Below are 20,309 nucleotides of genomic sequence, written 5' to 3' on the forward strand. Positions count from 1 at the left end.
TAAAGCTGATGGCCAATTAACTTGAGAACTATATTGCATCTGATTACAGACAAATATAAAAGCAACAAGTCGGAGGACAGTAATATAGTAAAACTTGCATAATTATTACCCGCGAACAAAATTGTTTATTTAAAACGTCTACCTTAAATGCCAGTTAACTTAAGGACTATACTTCAAATGATGACTGATGAATATAAAAGCCACACTGCGGATGACACTTATATAAAGAAACTTGCTTTATTCTGTCCCGTGAACAAATTGTTTATTTAAAACGTCTCCCGTCCCTCAGAAGTTGGCGTGTGTTGCGTCACGAGGTCGTGTGTCAAACATGAAAATGCGCATGTTCTTAATGATGTGTTTTGAAATTTTAAATAATATTTATGTAATTCGTACACGGCGGTTCGCCCCCTGGCGATAAAAGTCCTCACTGACCGAAGTGACCTACGACTTAGTTTTGATACTTCCTTTTATATCTTAAATTAAACGTTTAAAGTAACATTGCCTTTCAAAACCTTAATTTTAAAAATTCTCAACAAATGTCGTGTTTTAAAAAAAATAATAGTTTGATTTATAAACAAATGCACGTATGAAGTCAAAATACAAATAATCGGTTTGGACTGTATATGAAAAATAAAAAAGATGTTAATAACGCTACTATTAGTTAAATATAGTTTGTTAGACAATTGTAAATTAAGTCCATAGCCTAATAGGTAACTAGTGAAAACTTTTTAACTGGATCATCTTGTTCTGTTGTTTTGAAGTGCAAAGTCGCTTTTAATATTTAAACAAGATGTGAAAAATATTTCATTACCTCCTTCCGATTCCGTTGGTGGCTGCCGACAGTCCAGATCACGACCGGGAAATGGCGGTATCCCGGCAGTCATATCCGGAAAATATCCGCCATTTGTATATCCGGTGTGGCCCTGGTACATAAGATTGTCCCCGTATATTGACGGATAATTTCGCATTGGCATAGGATTAAGCGGCGACATGTGATTCACCATTTGTCTACAGTTTAAATAGTCGGAGCTTCCCCCGAACGAGCCATAAGCCGCCTTGCTGTTCATGCTAAAACTCGCTCCCAACGGGAGGTTCCCGTACGACGCCATTGAACAAGAGTTATTTCCGAGCGCTCCCTCCGCTGAGTAAGGGGAGTGCCAGGAACTGTTTCCGGTGAGACGGGAGGCGGAAGCGTCCAGGGTGGGGCTCGAGGATAGGAGGCCCGGTACTGTTGAGCTGATCGAGTTCGTGTACAAGGAGAGACCGGAATGAGCGGCTAGGAGGTTGTTAGCAGGGCTTTCCATAGTTTAACATTACAACTGAAAGTAAAGCAAACACATCGGTATTTAATTTTTAACGTAAAAAACTGTAAAGTTTATTTTACATCACGGATAGATAATGAGAGAATCCGTATACTCATATACGAATAACTATTTTGATCTTCTTAAATATTTAAACATCTTCTTTCTTTCTGCATTCTCAGATTTACTTGGATTGATGTAAATATGTTTCTGATATGTTGTTTATAAAACAAAACAACCTGCAACATAATTTTAGAATTTCATTCTCATGTAAATACTAATATCAACTGTCGCAGAACAAATTTCGACATAATGTTATAGAATGAATACATAACTTCAATGAAATAACTATACATATGTTAATAATACATACGTGCAAGGTGTCTGTTTAGAATATATAAACCTAATATGAAAAAACACCTTTTCTTTACAACAAATTAATGAGAAAAATAAAACGGCATACATATTTGTATAAAGACATCAAATTTCGTTAATCTAGATGTAATTTTATTCAAATACGAGAAAATATTTAAATGCAAAGCATTTCTTGAAATAAATCAGCTGAAGCTAATCTCTATTGTATATATTGTATTTCAAATTAAAACAATTAATCAATCGGACGTATGTCAATTTAAAAAAAGTATTTAAGTGCCATTAATGTCGTTATTATTACAAATTGATATGTTAATGAGTTTTCGTAATTCTTAATGTCTATCAATTACAAGCGATATCACATTAAATTATATGCGTTATTTATTTGAATATTATGGGAACTATAATGATTGTTTTATAAAAAATATATATTTCACGTTGACAAGGATTTCCTTTATAACATAATTGTGGCTTTAAATGTGAAACTAGCGAATATTATGATTGACAGATTTAATTTGGAAGAAGAAAAATAAATGATTCATGAAACAAAAACAATGAAGGAAGGACACTAAAATAGGCTTTGATTGTTAGAGAAAGACATGACAGAAAAAATAGGTAATGAACATTCTATAATACAAATAGAATACGAATGGAAAATAATAAGTATTAAAACACGGATAAAATATAACACGATAAGAAAATGATAAGAATTAAAAAAAATACACAAATATAACATTATTAACATAGAATATATGAATAATTAAACTTAATAAGAATGGAATATAACATATTAAAATAAAAAGGAATAGAATAGAATAGAATAGAATAGAATAGAATAGAATAGAATAGAATAGAATAGAATAGAATAGAATAGAATAGAATAGAATAGAATAGAATAGAGTTAGAATAGAATAGAATTTGAGAATACGTATGATAATATTTATATTGTAAAAAAAGATAAATCTGTTATTTGTATAGGTCCTTTACTACATAGACCAACGTGTGTTCCTCACACGAATTTCTAATTCAAATTAGGGCTTCCGACAGCGGAACAAATTCAATGCTAGACACCGAGCCTAGTTCAACGTTACACCCTCGCCATTCGAATAAATGGTTGATTTAAAATACATTAATTGTGGTGACGATTACTGTAAACACCAGTGGGATAGCCTTTTCGGGATTTACTTCATCCATTTTGCGATTTATATAACTGTAAAAGCAATGAATGAATGATTCAGATCGGAAAATCTTATTTTGAATGTCCTGCAATGAAAAAGACGGACTTAAATTGCGTCAAAATTGAAGAGTATTGTGTAGCGTGTGTTTCATGCCAAAGAAACATAAATAACCCAAAATGCACTAAATGGGCGCAAAGATCCCATTAATGCGGGTGTCATGTAAAATTTAACGATATCACAATTTCACACGAACTGAGAAGGTGACAATGACAAAAATGGATAATATGGTGAAATATTTGAGACAAGCTACAACTGGTTAAAAAAAAACGGAAAACACACCGGTGCATTTGAGGATTCATTTCACAATTCAGCGTAACACGGTGTTTACGGATATATATTGTACTTTGCAAGGAATGTTTAAGGTTTACGCTTTAAGTGAATGCTAGTGCGTGAAAACCACGGAAAATTTATTTAATATGTTAGTAAAATAGTGAAATCGTTTTAATCAAGCAATTCCTTCTCTCCGATGTTTCAATGTTTGCAATAATGTAAATGTTAGTGGCATTCAACAGATATGTTGTAATTAAAACTATAAATACGAATATCATTTACAGATGCACTCTGACGTTATTGCACAAGAAAAATAGAAAATGATGATCAGGTACGGCACAAATGTGGCCTTTGTTGTTGCTGTTGTTGTTTTATAAAATAAAAATATTACATGTTATTCACTCACAATAGTTTGAATCCTGACAAGCCGCCAGGAAGTGTTCGGTATTTCTAAAAGGGAAGAAAGCAGAAACTGAAATGTGCCATATTAAAACACCATCTTTGCAACATTTTTTATAATACCCCCCCCCCCTCCGTGCGGGGCGCATTTCTCGACTGTGTCAAATTGGAATACGTTGTTTATACGCGCCGAACGTGAATAAATCGCTTTTTTTCTGACTTTGCATAGACATCTAAACCCGGCAGAACAGCGGTGCGATTTAGCACAGCCCGACAGCGCGTTGAAGGCATACATAAATTTTGCGAACATATTTGTAATGAAGACCTACTCATTCGAATGGAATTCGGAATTATAAATTGTGCATGCACATGCGAAATTCGCACGAAGCAAATGTCCGGCTTCGCCTTGCCATACGGAAAAAATACTAGTATTTTATATTATACTCACATGTAGCTTTTTTAATTAGTCTTGTTCTTTTACATAATAGCATTTTGTGTAAGCATCAAAATGATTACGGCACTGCGCTGTGGAACGTATTGATTTTATTAAATCCTAGCCATACGATTTATGTGAAAAAACTTTTGCCATTAAAATATTTATAATAACAACATTTACATTTTAAACATAACGCTATGTAGAATAAGAATAATAGCAATAATAATCATCATTAAATAATAAAAGACAAGAACATATTATTCATTACATAAGTATTAACAGCTCATCTTAAAATAATAGTACAATAAGTATTAATGATAATGATGTTGATAATAATAATAATAATAATAATAATAATAATAATAATTACTCATTTTGTTTCAAATTAAATAATGAAAATATTTGTCTAATGATCAAAGGCACATATCTTGTCAAAATACTATAAAAGTGGTTAATAAACGTGTGTTTTATATGACGATTATTATTATTATACAAGATTTATATAGCGCCATTTTCATGCAAGAGTGCACGTTCAAAGGCGCTGATTATAACAGAGATTCAAAATTATGAAAATGAAATAATTTTAATTGGCAAATTGACATATACTGTATATATGGCGTACTAAATAAGAAATTAATTAGTGAGGAAGGTACATCAATATTGAGTATACTTTCAGAATCACAATTGAAATAAAAAATATACACTCGGTTATGAAGGTAGGTTGTGTATACGTTAATTAATACATGTTGAGTAAAAAATATGGAAAGGGACAATATTCATACTGTTATTTAAGACGCTAGTATGTATCCGACTATAATTTAAGATTGATTTCTTAGAGCATCGATCTGTAAATGACAAACGTGAAATGAGTTCTTGTTCAAGTAAATATGTGAGTCAGTTTAACATAGAGACATCGCAGCAAATATATTTTAATGAGAAATCCATTAGAATGTTTTAATAGTGTGAAAATTGGCTTTTCCTCGAGATATAATTTGTTTTAATGTTGCCGTTTTTTTAATCCTTTAACCTGTAAATGGTGATTTAGTCAGAAAATATAGAAACAAACCGAGTAGATATAACACAGGAACAATACTAGACGATATATATTATTGAACAAGTACATTTGATTTGAATACCTATTACATTTTTTTAATAGATATAGATAATATATTTATATATGCATTATTATTATAACTGCCGTACAGGTTATAAGTAATTAAATACATGTACTAACAAAAAAATAGCAATCAATATGTTATTTACATTGATAAAACTTGGAAGTATTCGTCATTTATTTGAAATCAGAACGATTTATCCCTGAAAACTTTAGAATCTGACCATCGATACTATCAACATAACATCAAATTCAATTAAAAAGAAAACTACATAACTCATTTAAATGTACCGTAAAAATAAACATTTCATTTCATTTGTAATAAACCACTAATCAATGTCATAAATAATATCAAAGTCCGATGATTGATTGAACAAAAATTAAACGCTCGCGTAAAAGAAGCATTTGAGTTTGGCATAAACCATGAAATAAACAAATTCGTTCCGTGGAATATTGCTACATGCGACTAAAAGAACCATTCATAAGTAATAAAACCAACATTTGGAAGGCCAATTTCGCTGTAACCCGATTCATAAAACAGAGCGATTAAGTTTGCTTTAAAGCGATTTAATAGTCGCATCAAGCAATAATGTATGGGCCGCTTACATCCACGGAAAACGGGAACACAACTGTAAAATGCCCATTAAATTTCTTTTATTTTCCGAGATAATCAGTTTAAATATTATTATATTACAAATAAGTTATTAAAGTCTCTTAAAATAAATTCGAAAATGAGAAGTAAGATTGTATCATAACTCAGGAAACTATTTTATGTGAAATGAAGGAATAGAGAGACATAAACTTAAACAGATATGCATACTCACAATAAAGGTTGAACGCCATTAATACAAAACAATATCCAGTGTGTATTTTCTAGTAGTATGCTTTAAAACACAACTCTTAAATTCCTGGTAGTTTGATTGCAAACTTTTAAATATGTATATATAACCTTCGAAGCGACAACAGTAAAACGAAAATGAGCCGAGAGTAATAAAATCTTCCGAATAAGCAGTAGGCGTGTCTTTTCAGCTAGCGAGGCAGATCATGTGATAAGGCGGACCAATCAGAACAGACCAGTCACGTACCTGCACTCTTATCGGCTCTCTACATTTCGCGATGTATAAACGCTTTATCGCGAGATCTTTTGCAAAATATGTTGTTTTTATAAATTATGCATTTAAATTTGAAATAAGTAAAGTCAAACCTGTTCAACGAACGAAACTGTATGTAAGATATACAGAACAAAACAGTGGTGTTTACAAAATACAGAAACAGCGTAGGGCGGGCTATATCCGAACTATTTTTTTAGTTCATATTCATGAAGCAAAATCTCAGCCAATAGTAGAAGCGACTTTAGTGAAACCCGATAAATTGAGATTAAACTCGCTCGTAACAAATGAAACAGACACTGTTTGAAGATATTTCTCTAATATATCAAGGGCCAATTTTATGAGGCATTATAAATGAAATATTTTTTCATCAAGTTTTCGCTGATGTATACATTGATTGCGTGTTTACTACCAGAACATAGGGTTTGTGTTAGTTTTGTTGGTGGTCTAAGAACACGACAGTTTTAATTGCGCCACGCCAAGTGCTTATCAGCGACTTCAAAACAACCATCTTTAATAAAACATGTTTTAATCGAGACAGAGGGTGTTCCACGTTTTTCAACGGATATGACATAATTTCGGTTACACTGTCCGAATCACAATTCTTAATGTTAGTGTACCAGTGATGTGTTTTATTGCCGATAAAAAGACAAAGAAAAAGAAATACTGTTTGGCACAAATATTATAAATTTAATGTTAACAAAATATTAATACAATATATTATTAAAATATTACGTAGCATATCTTATATCGTACACGTAGTGTCCGTATTTATAGTGTTTCATCATTTTAAAGTTATACAGGTCTCCAAATGTATAACATGAATTAGCTTCACATAACCCATTTATGCCTAGCGTCTAGAATAAAAGACCTTTGCAACCAGCGTAGACCCAGATGAGACGTCGCATGATGCGGCGTCTCATCAGGGTCTGCACTGTTTGATTAAAGGAATTTCAAAAGAAATATTCAAAATATAGAAATAAATAAACTAGACAGCTAATTTTGGAAATAAATTGATCCAGTTTAGAAGGATGGGAGACTCCACTAGGCAAAACATATATTTATATCAAAGTAAGACGAAGGCAAAAATAAATAAAAACATGTTTGATAATAAAATATATTTAATATAGGAGTATCAAACATTAACACCAAACGTCAATTACGCGCTGTAGATACACATCATTCTATATTTTTGCTGGTGTGAAAACCGTGTAAAATCGTTCGAAGTGTACTTGTTTTTTAACCCTTAAAATGTGTCAATGTATTTATTACTCCAGTGTGTGAACTATTTCACATTGATAATATTTTGAATTCAGATATTACTAACAGAAGACAATAAATAATATTTCACTGGAAAATGATTAATAAAATGACAGTTATTCATTCATTAAAACTGCATATTCCCTCTGTTTTATCTGCGTTTTATTGTTCTAATAAATATAAAACGAGAATAAAATTCACCAACATTTTTCATTTGTTCGGTTGTATAAAGGAAATAATTGATGCAGACGGACATCAATAAAAGCGGCATATATGTCCTTTTTATAGTTTATTTCATACATGCGTTCAAATCAAGCGGGATGTATGGGTAAGCGGTGTTTAAGTGCACGACCATTTTCTTCAACTTGTATAAGTAACGGAACGTACTATTACTGTTATGATTAATAAGAAAACACAACCACAACCACTAGCAACAACAATGTCATCAACAGAAATACACTCAATTATGTTTCTACTTTATGGAGAAAGTCTACCATCAGTTTTTTTTATGATCGTTAATATTTATTAAAAAAACTACTGAAACATTGCTTTAAAAAGACTTTAAATCAATGGCTGTTAAAATGCGTAATATGCAAGAACATACGTCATTTTAAATACATTTAGTTGCATTTGTATAACAGACTTGCACACCACAAATTATTAAAATGTAGCTATCAGTTGAGTGTCATACTAGCAGACGACAACAGTGGCAGGGTATTAACGTAGATGTATGAAAACTATTATTAGTAATCATTGTTTCTTGCAGACGACCTTTTCTAAAAATTACACAGACAATTGCAGGGGAAATATTTAACGATTCATCCATTAATCACTTGCTATTGACAAAATGTATCTCAATTATGTACAATACTGTCGACACTCGCCCCTAGGGGTTCATGATGACGGGGTTAATATATTCATTCGTGCGCTTTAGTTACTGTATCTGTAACAATCATCTTGCAGCCAGGGTGCAATTGCTGGCTATTAACTCATCGATACCAATTAAAGACGCTCTTCTTAGTCTTTCGATCCAATTATCCCATTAACTTCATTCTTCGACCTCTGGTAATGTACTTGACGTAACGTAACAATTAGGCTTACGTTAACCTATTGTTTCCAACGTCGTTCAGTATTGATATATGGCTGATTTTGATTCTTGATAATAGGTTTAACAGCGTTCGTGCATTGGATAAGATGTTGAAATAGATAAGATAGACCTATTTGCTGTTTTATTGCTTTTTAACTACTTGTGTACAATGTGGTGAGAGATATTTAACCTTTCCCTGGGCAAAACATGTCATTGCACATTTTGCATTTGATATCTAAATAGAAATATCTTTCGATACAATGGCCAGGAACTTTTAAAAGTTTTACAACGATGTAGAACAATCCAATTAATAAATTATCATGTTAAATCAGTTGCAAAAACCTAGATTTGTGGTTTATCTAAATGAAATATTGCAATTAGCGCGATTTTTTAGGAAGAAAAAATCAACAACAACGATACAAAGATAAATATAATATGCAAAATAAAATTATTATTATATAATATTAACGTATATATTAACGTATATACCTGTTAAATGACAATACTTGATTTCTTTTTAACTCGTTAAGTATTTAAATTACGCATTAAAATGTATCTGCAATTTAGAATATTTGTTATAATTGTTTCTAACGACTGTTATAGCAAAGACCATGATAAAATTATATTGAGCAAACTGAATGCATGTTATGAAATCACTTACTTTACGCTGAGAGCGTGTTTTTTTTGGATAATATATTGTTCAGACTGTTTGATAATACGAAGGAACAAGTGTAGATCGCATGCCCTATGTTAGTTGCTTTTCCAGACTAATTGAGCGAACGCGACATTACAAACAATGTAGCAACATCAAAGCACAATGCACATGCAATATTTTGTCAAATAGAGAGTTACATAATTAACTTAAACATAAGATTCCGTGACTTGTAAACTACATAATCAAGTGAAAATAAGAGTTATTTTTTCTGAATATTAATATTGATTATAAAAAGAAGCTTCGGCATAATATTGAATTTATTGACACTTTGATGACATAAAATGCATTATGGGGACGGACTTGTGCTGGTATTACGACATATGACCACTGCACATTCATTGCATATATATGTTTCCATATATATGTCCGGTAGTTCTGATCGAGCTCTTTTAAATTAAAGGAAATGGTCGAGGCAAGATATCTTTTTCCTCAGATTTTTCTATATACATTTTATTGTGTCTATACTTTACTTTTCATTTCATGGCGATAAATACTTGTTATTGACTGTTCCTGTATAGAAAGGTGAAGACAAAGTATTTAAACCGTGTTCTGCACTCTCTCACCCGGAAATGAGGGCAAGATGACATGTCCATATTGTGTTCGAATAACATCAAAATGGTAGACCAAAATACCGGTAATCTCGTTCGGTCCGAGAGTTGAAACGAGACATTGGACAAAGGAGCTCGGTCACCAAATATTTCGCTCCTATGTTTTCGTTGTTACACATGTGTTCTTCCTCTGATTCTATGTGTTGTAAACATGGTGAACAAGCGAGTGCGCATGTACGGGGAAACGTGCTCCCAGGACACCAGCGTCGGGGTGCTCTCTACGGTAACACCGGGCTTCGTGTATGAGTAACCCTCTAGCCTCATATCAAACGCGACACGGAGCACGAACACGTGTACGCCTTGTAACGCATCGTGTCTGCTTAACTCGGAACAAATACGAGACTCTTTAGTCATTCAAAAATGAAATTGTTAAACACAAGAAACATCATTCGAACCTTTTATTTTCTTTTGAATCCGATGTTTGAAATGACACGTGCATACATCGGAAAACACAAAACCTCTATACGTATTTATATTCTTAACACATTTCAATTAGGCATTTCATAAATAGATAGCTGTTCAACGTGACATTCAATGCAAATTTGATTGAACAAAAATGCAATTTAAACTAAGACATTTTGATTGATCGTAACGAAATGTTTAGGGTTTTTCTTTTACGCATGAATGCTCACGGGAGGTAACTCGCATATGGCTATACATGTTCAAAAATGTCTGCGCACATGCTCATGTGAGAATCCTGAAAAAAATCAAAGCGCGCAAACATTCAATAAAATTACCGTATTCAATGCTAGAGGACATCTCAAGACTTCTTCAAATTCTAAAAGCAATAGATCAAATAAGGACTTAAATAGTTACCACATAATTGTGTCAGATTAAAAATTGTCAGAATAAAAACATGAAAAACAGAAAACTGCGAATCACACTCGCCCACACACACATCCAAGTTGTTGCACAAGAAAATGTGTCGTATGAAAACGTCGTCACAGAATACATAGCATATGAAAACAGTATACACATTTCATGTACATGCATGTGTTTTGCAAAAGACTATGGATTTAAAGGTAACTCTTATTTTGATGACTTCCTTATCTCAGTTTTTTTTCTGATTTGTATTTTATTCATCAGAATTGTATCTGTTGTTTTAGATCGTTCCAGTTTAGTAGCCGTTGTGTAGCAATTCGTTTCTTAATATATTTTAAAATTTTAATAAACTTGTATTCGATTATGTATTTCTAGCAAAGACGATGTATAAATTAGCATCCTAGTTCTGAGGTAAATGGACTTAAAGTGGCCTTTTCACGTTTGGGTTAATTGACAAAATTATGATAAAAATGTATCAGACTCGCACATTTTCGTTGTATATATGATATTTGTGAGGAAACAGTAATACTGAACATTTGCAGTGCTCTAATATAGCCATTATATGCATCTTTTGACGATTTAAAAACCTGAAAATTATAAAGCGTTGCAACGTGAAACGATTGAATAATTTGGAGTTTTATTGTTGTCTTCATATTGTGTGATACAACGAGGATTGCTTATATAAAGGAAAAAAAACATCGCACCTTGTATGAGTACGGATGGCCGGGTGGTCTAAGCGGTGGACTTTTACTCGAGGGGTCAGTGGTTCGAGCCAAGTTGAGGGTTACTTTTTTTCTTTCTTTAATTGTATTCTTGTTTTTTACTGGAGCTCTTTAGATGCAATGTTTACATTAATACATATAAAGCATTTACTTACAGACTTCAATACATGCCAAAATCTGTGAAAAGGACCCTTTAATGTAATTGCGGACTGCACAAGCTAAGCTGGGATGACACTTTATGGACAAGCATTTAGCCTAGTTTTCCCGGAACGTGCTCGTACATATTAACTTTGATAAATATACTGTAATAATGTATTGATGTATGTCACTTTGACATGGAAATTATCATTATAATTTGTTCTACGACCATAATTATGTCACAAATTTTCGTGACTAATTGTTAGAAGTCGTGCACAGGATTTTTCTTGGAAGTCGCCTCGCATGTAATAGAATAAAAGCTCGTAAAAACTTGACAACATCGTAATAACAATACCAATAAAATGTATGATTTATCAAAATATGACATATTGATTTCAAATCGGATCAATTGCATGAAAAATAATAATCGATTACGCGCGACCGACGACAGTTGTCAATGAAGTTCTTAACAGACGAAACTGGTGTCTGCAGCTTGGGACCCACAATGAGTTTTTCAATGAACAGGAAAGACCTGTGTCTACGGGCACGAAATTACTAATCAACATTCTCATTATTTATTAGAAAAGAATACATTCTTACTGAACAGTTTTATGGTTTACAAAATACCTCTTCGCTTAGAAAGTGTCACGTGATTAGACAATCGGTCCGTTTTGGTAGTCATTGTTACAACCGAGCCGTCAAAAACATGATAAATGAGCAAAACGAACTTAAGTCCATTCATCACGGTCACCGCATGTCTTTGATCTTCCGAATATGACAGAAAGTATGAACATGTCATAATTAGTGGTCATTGTCAATGGGACAAATTTCAGACGCAAAGAACAATAAATCAGCCTCTGTTTTAGATATTTGTATATCGTTATTGGCCACCTCGCACTATGGTCCTAAGTGGTGTTTTCCAGTTATTTTTTAATAACTCTTTATTTCTTTATGTCAAGTGACACAGTGGACGTTCGATTTTAACTTACAGAGTTCCACACATAAGAATATCATTTCAGACTAAGCAAAACACCAATCCATTTTCAACGGCAGGCCTTTCTTTGTTCTAAGATTCGAAAATAAATGATAGTGATGATGCTTACAGTGTTTTAAGTCATGGAAATTTGTCGGTGCTGACTGAAGCGAACGCGATATGCTTGCAATACATTTCGGCATTTTATAATACCTTCTAAAAATATGCTAACATTAGCAGTTATTAATCAAAGATGTAGGTCGCATGTGACATTAATAAATTCAAATCTATTGAGCATGAAAACACCAATGTCAAAACAAAATCTTAAGTTTGGACGGGCTTTGATATTTGTTGAAAGTATAAATCTTTAAAGCTGTTCAAATGTCACACAGTCTGTCAGCATACGGGTCCTTCATCATATGGTTTTCTTCTGTAATTGCTGGTTTCGTTCGCTAAATGAAGAACAATTGATAATTTATATCTTGCACCTAACAATGCGATTGAAGGGGTGTAGCAATCGAAGCTATGCGGAAAATTCGAAGTGAATTTCAAAATTGCTAGACGCATCCGTATGAAGTTAGAATAGGTCAACGGGTGCGAAAAACGTGAAGAGGGGCTTTTGTCGAATTCCTCTCCCAAACAGTCATGTATTTAATACAATTTGATACAGTTGAAAACGGTACAGCACTAAGTGGGCTTTTCTGATCATACGGAAACTGGTAATTTTGGGGGCAACGGAGCGCGGTGGGCGCGATTAGAGGTTGTGTCTTACTAAGTGCAAATATTGGTTATTAATAGGTCCGATAAAGAGTTTTCACTTACAAACAGCGAGATTTATTATTCGTTTTCAAGTGACCATCCCGGTCCGCGGAGAGATGAAGCGGTGTCCAATGCCTGAGAACTTAATTTGCACCCTCGCGCCAATAAACGCAGCTTGCGAGTAAACTACCGACCGGTCAATTGTAATTTACTGCGCACATGATGACTAGACTTTCTTTTTGAAAGCTTTATTTAAAAGACCTTTTGGATCTATGTATTATATAAATGCCAACTGGATCAAAATGAACTATATGGCAACGGAATTTTACTCGGATCTTTACAATAGACTTTGCACAGAATTTACGAAGATTTTACTGTGTATAAAAGCAACTAGCGTTAACTTGTGTTGGTGTTGCTACTACTGCTGATACTGATGATGGTGTGGACGAAAATGAAGATAGTGAGGCGGACGATGAGCATGACAACATAGACTATGAAATTAATGAAACGGATTATGTGTCATGCGAAAATGGGTCTTATGCCAATGCGGTCAGCGTAGCTGAATACCAGCCTGCGCAGTCGGGCAGTCTGATCAGGGTATACTGTCCCAAGGTTTCATGGTGGCGTAAGCGGAAAAGGTAGCTATACTGGTCACATATTGTATAAGACCCATTTTCGCATGACGCGGCTCATATAACATTTACTCTTACTTTTCTTATAAACGATCAAGCCTGTTTCCTCTTGTCTGACTGCCCTGGTACTCACCGATTCCATTTTAATATCAACGAGTACAAGCGTAACAGCTTAACACCTTAACGTTTACTTAACACGTTAACCGTATGTAAGTGCGAAAAAGGTGTCGCGATGTCTTGAGGCATTTTGCCATTATGTGCTTAACATACAAAACCCATTTTACGTGTGTATTGTATATCAACAGAAAGCTATTCAAATAAGAACAAGCACGTTAGTTAGACGTGTGACTACCGAAACGCTTAGGTGACAAAAGTAATTTTTTACATAAATTTTGCACCTTGTCATGTTAGGAAATAAATTAAATCATTAGCTCGTATGAATGAATGACGCCCTTTAATGTAGGTAATCAGCGGAAGACCATTTTGTTTCTCGTACGTTTATGACACATTTATTGAGGGTTATAATACACCAATCTTGAATGGGAATAGAAATTCTTTAACAGTTTCCTTTTCGGTAATTTGAATTAGTTTGAAAATTGATACTTATAACAAATGGTTCGTTACAATTACGCGGCATTAATTGATAAACCGCGGTCGTAAAACTAGTTTCGACGGAAAATTACGTCCATACACGGGTATCTGTATAGAAATTGATTAATCGATTTTTTAAACAAATGTACGATTTTTTTAGTCATTTTATTTACATAACCATTTAACCGGTTGTTCAGTGTTAAGATATTTCAAAACTAAATAGTTATCTTCACATTGTATTTGCTTGCCACTAAACAAGTAGACGACCATATAGATAGTTGATTTGCTGGGTTCAAATGTTGGGAAACATACACTTTATTATGTTTCATAAACCTGTTTTATTAAGTTCAATACTATTGTGTATTTCATACATATTAATAATTTTAATACTAATAGCAAATATATTGTATGGAAAGGAGAAGAAAGTTTTATATAGCCAAAGGTGTGAAAATATCGAATACGACGGAAATCAAAAATCACAGTATTGGGACTGTTTGATTATAAACTTTTGTTTTTGTGTCTCAAGAGGTAAATTACATCTAAAACAATAATTACATAATCCTTATACTTAAGATGTACATGTACATTGCATTTTTTTCCATTTAACCCATTTATGCATAGCGTCTCGAAAAAAGGCCTTGGCAAACAGCGTAGACCCAGATGAGACGCCGCATGATGCGGCGTCTCACCAGGGTCTGCGCTGTTTGCTTTAAGGGATTTCTGTAAGAAATATTCTAAATATAAAAATAAATATACTAGACATCCCTATTTTGGAAATAAATTGATCCAATATAGAAGGATGGGAAAGTCCACTAAGCATAAATGGGTTTAGACACTTGTTTACTCTCTTTACCACTCAACACGTCCGCAATTACTTGTTTATCGAGCGCCACACATCGATCAATGCTGAACTGAAGATAATACATCCCTTGGTACGAAAAGCACAGGGAGCGAACGAACGCCATATTTTCAACATGAGTGAGCTGTGGACATATATCATATTGTCCTATCGGTCATATGCATAATGCAGAATATAAATAATTATATAAAACGCCAAAAAGTGAATAAATAATATTCCTGTGGTCACATTTGACAATATAAGTCACGAAAGTAACGGTTTCGCTGTGAGATGAAACGCACTTCTGACATATGGAGCATATCCATCAAGATGCGACAGAGCGTTCTAAGTGGAAGGCGCAATTTAACGCCGGCGATTATGTGTATTTGTCAATTAAACACGCGGTAATTAATTCGTGTGGAATAAGCTGAAAAGTTTGAAAAGTTAAAATATTTGGTTAATTACATGTATGATTTTTTGTATAATGCGTTTTAAATTTCTGAAGTACAGTAAATGTATTTTGCTTCCGAAATCTTTTGAACTCATTTGCATGTCCGCCGTATGCTATTCCGCATGCTTAATCTGACGTCTGCACAACTATTAGTATACTTGAGAGATTCACTACTCTAAATGTGTCGTCTTTGTTTGCAATTTTCGAATATAAATGAAAATCGGTAAAATGGGCATTCGTACTGGCTACATCGTGTACTCACAATTATAGGAATGAAGTTTATTGAACAAAAAAAAACCAGAGACATTATGGTGTTTGCTTATTCGTTGATGAAAAGCAAATACACTATCTATTTCGTTACACGTAAATAGTTAAACCGACACGTGAAAATGGAGTGCACGTACATTCATGATGATTAAATGGCCTTTAAAAAGGGAACTGTATAATTTAGTTTTCTCTTTATTCCCTGAAGCGGCATCTCAATGTATAATTAGCCGGTTCCAAAAACATGTTTTCCTACAAATAATGTCAAGGAATTAATTCAAAAATAAAATTGGACTCAAAATGTTTTGTCTCACAAAAATGTCGTAAAATCTTGAATGCTTTTATCAACACTAGTGTTGCCTAATGGATTTCGCAATCCACGGAGTGAACATCCTTCCTTAACATGACCTTGTCCGATGACCTTGCCTTCAAAGAGCACGTGTCATCAAAGACAACGCAGTGTCATAAACTGCCAGAGGAAACGATGTTTACAGTCCGGATTTTATTACGGAGACATAACCGACTTCCGCACCGTCCGCACTAATTGAACTACGAAATTGACCATTATTCGATAACACGTTCAGTTTTATTTCATCGACAGATTTGTTAAAAGTCGCTCAAACTTTTTTAGTGTATTTACTCGCGGGTAGGGGTGGATGTGGAATGGGGGGATTCCCGCGCGGGCACGTTTCACACATAGATTGCGAACAAGTTTTAAAGATTTTCGTAAGTTTGCATTTTTGTTATTCCTGAACACCATACAATTTCTTTTACGCAACAGCTAACCTTGCCTTTCTATGGTATCGAGAAGAAGTAAAAATGAAAATGACTTTGCCTCTAGTGTTCGAACAACCGACCTCCTTCAAATTAACTTTAATACTAAGCATACTGATATAACTACAGGGAAACCGTTAGTATAAACTATAAGAGTGTCGTCATTTAAATTGGTAAACTGTAATGTTATATTGTAATTAATTAAATACATTCACTGTATTCCATGGTTACAATCTTACAACATTGGACGTGAACACTCCAAAAACTTCTCTCGAAACTTCATCTGACCTCATGTGGAGCTACTTAAATATACGAGTCCGTTACATCTTACAATTATTTTGACATTATCATGCAATATTCGTTCATATTAAAACCACGTTAAAGTCCGATCGCACACTATCATTATCTGCCCATGAAATCTCTTCATTTGACCCCTTGTTATTAGTTTTTCACGAGGGCTAACTCGACTTTGTCTCGACATTTATATACCAGTTTGAATGCGTTTTTAAAGCGTCATTTATTCCTATCATAAAGTATAAAACTCCAACACTGCAAAATAAACGGAGAATAAAACGGACTGCGTTTATGGGCCAGAAAGAACTTCGTTTGTGATATTTATTTACGTTATATTGCCAAAAACAATAGTAGAATAGCAATTTCTAGCATGTTTTATACAGGTTTTATTTATGTTTTTATAACTGAGCTACAGTAACAAATGTGACAAGGTACACATTTCTGCGCCATTGGAATCAATTTACACACTCATAAAGCTACGCATCGAGCGCCTTGGATCTTTTGATAAGTTCGAATTCTCAACGATATTTTGATTTTGCGACTGTATCAAATCTTCGTTTTACGCAGATTTTTTCAACGTGCTACATCATGGTACAACACAATGCCTGTACTATCGTAAATCGTGACTAAGCATCATTTGTTAAGGGGACTAAGATTATAACTCAGAAAAAAGTTTTACCTAAAAAAAATCGCGTTCAACATAGGTGGCCCGGATGTTCGATTCCCATCCAGCCCACGTGGGCTTATTTATCAACCACTACGGTCGAACAGGTGTGTTTTCCCTTGGGTTCTAAGGTTAACACACCAGTTCGTGAACATATTAAAATTTATAAAAACGCACGCTTATTTAAGTCGGTGCATTTTGAAGTGTATACAATATTTGGACGTCACCGCTATCGATCACCATCTATATCAATTGTTAAGTTTTTGACAATGTTATTTATTATGAGACGATGGTTTCTGGTGAAACTATGACACAATGTTTACATGTGATAAAAATAAAAATAATTGTAACACTCCGAATTCTATAAGAACACAAACGCTCCATACAATTCCGATGAAATCTAGACAATGGATTATTAATCTAGCAATCAATTTCTTTGGTATTTTCTACCAGGGGTCGTATTCCAGAAGCATCTTAAGTTAAATTTTATTCTTATCCTTAAATTGGGAAAAATTCTTAAGTGTTTCATTTCATATTGCAATAGATTGGCATCAATATATACATTTAAATAACATAATTATGCCAATGTTATTTTAGGAATACCAAAAAAAAACGTGTGTTAACTTATTTATTAAAGAAATACAAAACATTGTAATTTTGAACTTAAGTGAAATTATTTAAGAAATGACTTAAGATGTTTCTGGAATACCACCCCTGGCCATTAACTTGTAGAAAATGATTTAACTCTAAAATTAAAAGTTATTTCCTGACTCAATAGATTTGTTATTTCAAAGAATTTACGTTGAGCATTAAATGTCGGTAAAACAATCAATTCGACTGTTTTGTCTTAATTTAGCATTTGCATAAAACGTCAAATTTCAAAATATTCTCTGTTTAACATATTAAAAATATGAATTATGGCTAAATTATTCCTTACCATTATATGAAAGTTACAACAAAATATCTAATTAATAATGCAAATTGTATATAACGCGCCTGGTGAATCACGTTTAACAAGAGTTAATAAACTAAATATTTGGTTTTGTTTCACCATTGAATTATACTTGCTACTTTCATAAGGAAAACACATTAACTACTTTTTCCACGGACATGTCTAACTAATCCTGTAATCTTATAAAAGTGTCATTTTCCACCGTCTGACCTTTCGCTGTCATAATTAGCCAATCAAAAGAGCTGACTAGAATGACAACTTGGCGGCCATTAAAACGTCAGATCGAGGCTAGCGAGATGCGCGCGCAGCCTCTCGGACCGGCGTTTGAACTCGTTCCCACATAGGCGCTCTGTGGTGCACAGGTGGAGTAATTCAGCTTCATTGCCACGCGATGTTCAAATTGTGCTCAAAAATGCAGGTATTTTGGCAATAAAACGATCGCTTCGTTTTGCACGCAGGAAAACGTTGCAGGCCTCGGCTTGGGTATTGATCACCTATGGCGTTTCTCAGATCGATGCTAAGCTAGGGTCATAAAAGTAGTTTTGCATTGACAATACAGGTAATAAAACCCTACCGTCTAATTATTAATAGTTAAATGAAGCGTGCTTAAGGCTGAAATAAAATCTAGTTTCAAATTAAGTGAATGCACGAAATGTTCGCTCCGCTAATCAGAAACTAAAGAATTTCTATTCGGAATTCTCGATTTTCGTTTATGGCCTGCAGATACGTTGTGTGCTCAACTATACGACACGATTTTCTTATATTTGCAAATCTGTCACTGTATGGAAAGGAACAGAGCCAAACATGTTGATAGGCCAATGATGTTTGACTGATAAAATGGTTCATCTCGTAAACGCAATCTATTAAAGACATGTACATTATGTTGAAGACAAATTCTCTCTTCGGAGGTACGGATATCAAATTATATTATCTCATAATAAATACTCTACGCCATTTAACGACCAATGTAACAAGTACAAGATAACTTGACACGCTCTCGTAATACCATATATGTGTATATGATAGCGAATTATTTTGTTCTTGAATCATCGGCATGCAAGGTTCGAATCCATGCATACAGTTTAGTTTATTCTGTTTATGCTGATGCTTTCTCCTAAGTGGAGAATTTTATAAGTATTCAAAAATGATCACAATGCTACCAAACATGCAGGAGTTTGTAATATAACCTTAAATGAGCTAACTAGGTCATGAATAGTTTTATTTGGATACTCGCGAGGGCATTCGTAAGACGTTTGGCTTTTGCATTACGTTTTTCTTCAGTTTACAAACACACTTGCTCGTTTATATCAAGATACTAGATCCATTTTGATGGCACTTTTTTACTGATTCTTGTATTATTATGTATTCGATATAATTTTGTTTTCAATAAGCCTTTATCTTGTGTAAATAAATTAATATACAAACATTTGTAGTTGAAAAGCCTATATTGTTTTATAGTAGTTTGTGTATTTACGATATTACCCATGTACATATATTAAATAAAACAAATTATAAGTATAACATTT

The 20,309-nt window shown here is 33.5% G+C and overlaps 1 protein-coding gene across 1 annotated transcript in view; it reads right to left on the reverse strand.

Moving 5' to 3' along the window:
• LOC127860755 (homeobox protein php-3-like) overlaps positions 1–20,309 on the reverse strand; it is a 53,715-nt gene that overhangs the window by 14,909 nt on the left and 18,497 nt on the right. The window contains exon 2 of the mRNA XM_052399037.1: positions 812–1,319. Within this exon, the coding sequence (XP_052254997.1) occupies positions 812–1,304 (493 nt within the window). The 5' untranslated portion in view covers positions 1,305–1,319. The remainder of the gene's footprint in view (positions 1–811; positions 1,320–20,309) is intronic.

This window comes from Dreissena polymorpha, chromosome 15 (genome assembly GCF_020536995.1).
Source record: "Dreissena polymorpha isolate Duluth1 chromosome 15, UMN_Dpol_1.0, whole genome shotgun sequence".
In the NCBI taxonomy this organism is placed as follows: Eukaryota; Metazoa; Mollusca; class Bivalvia; order Myida; family Dreissenidae; genus Dreissena; species Dreissena polymorpha.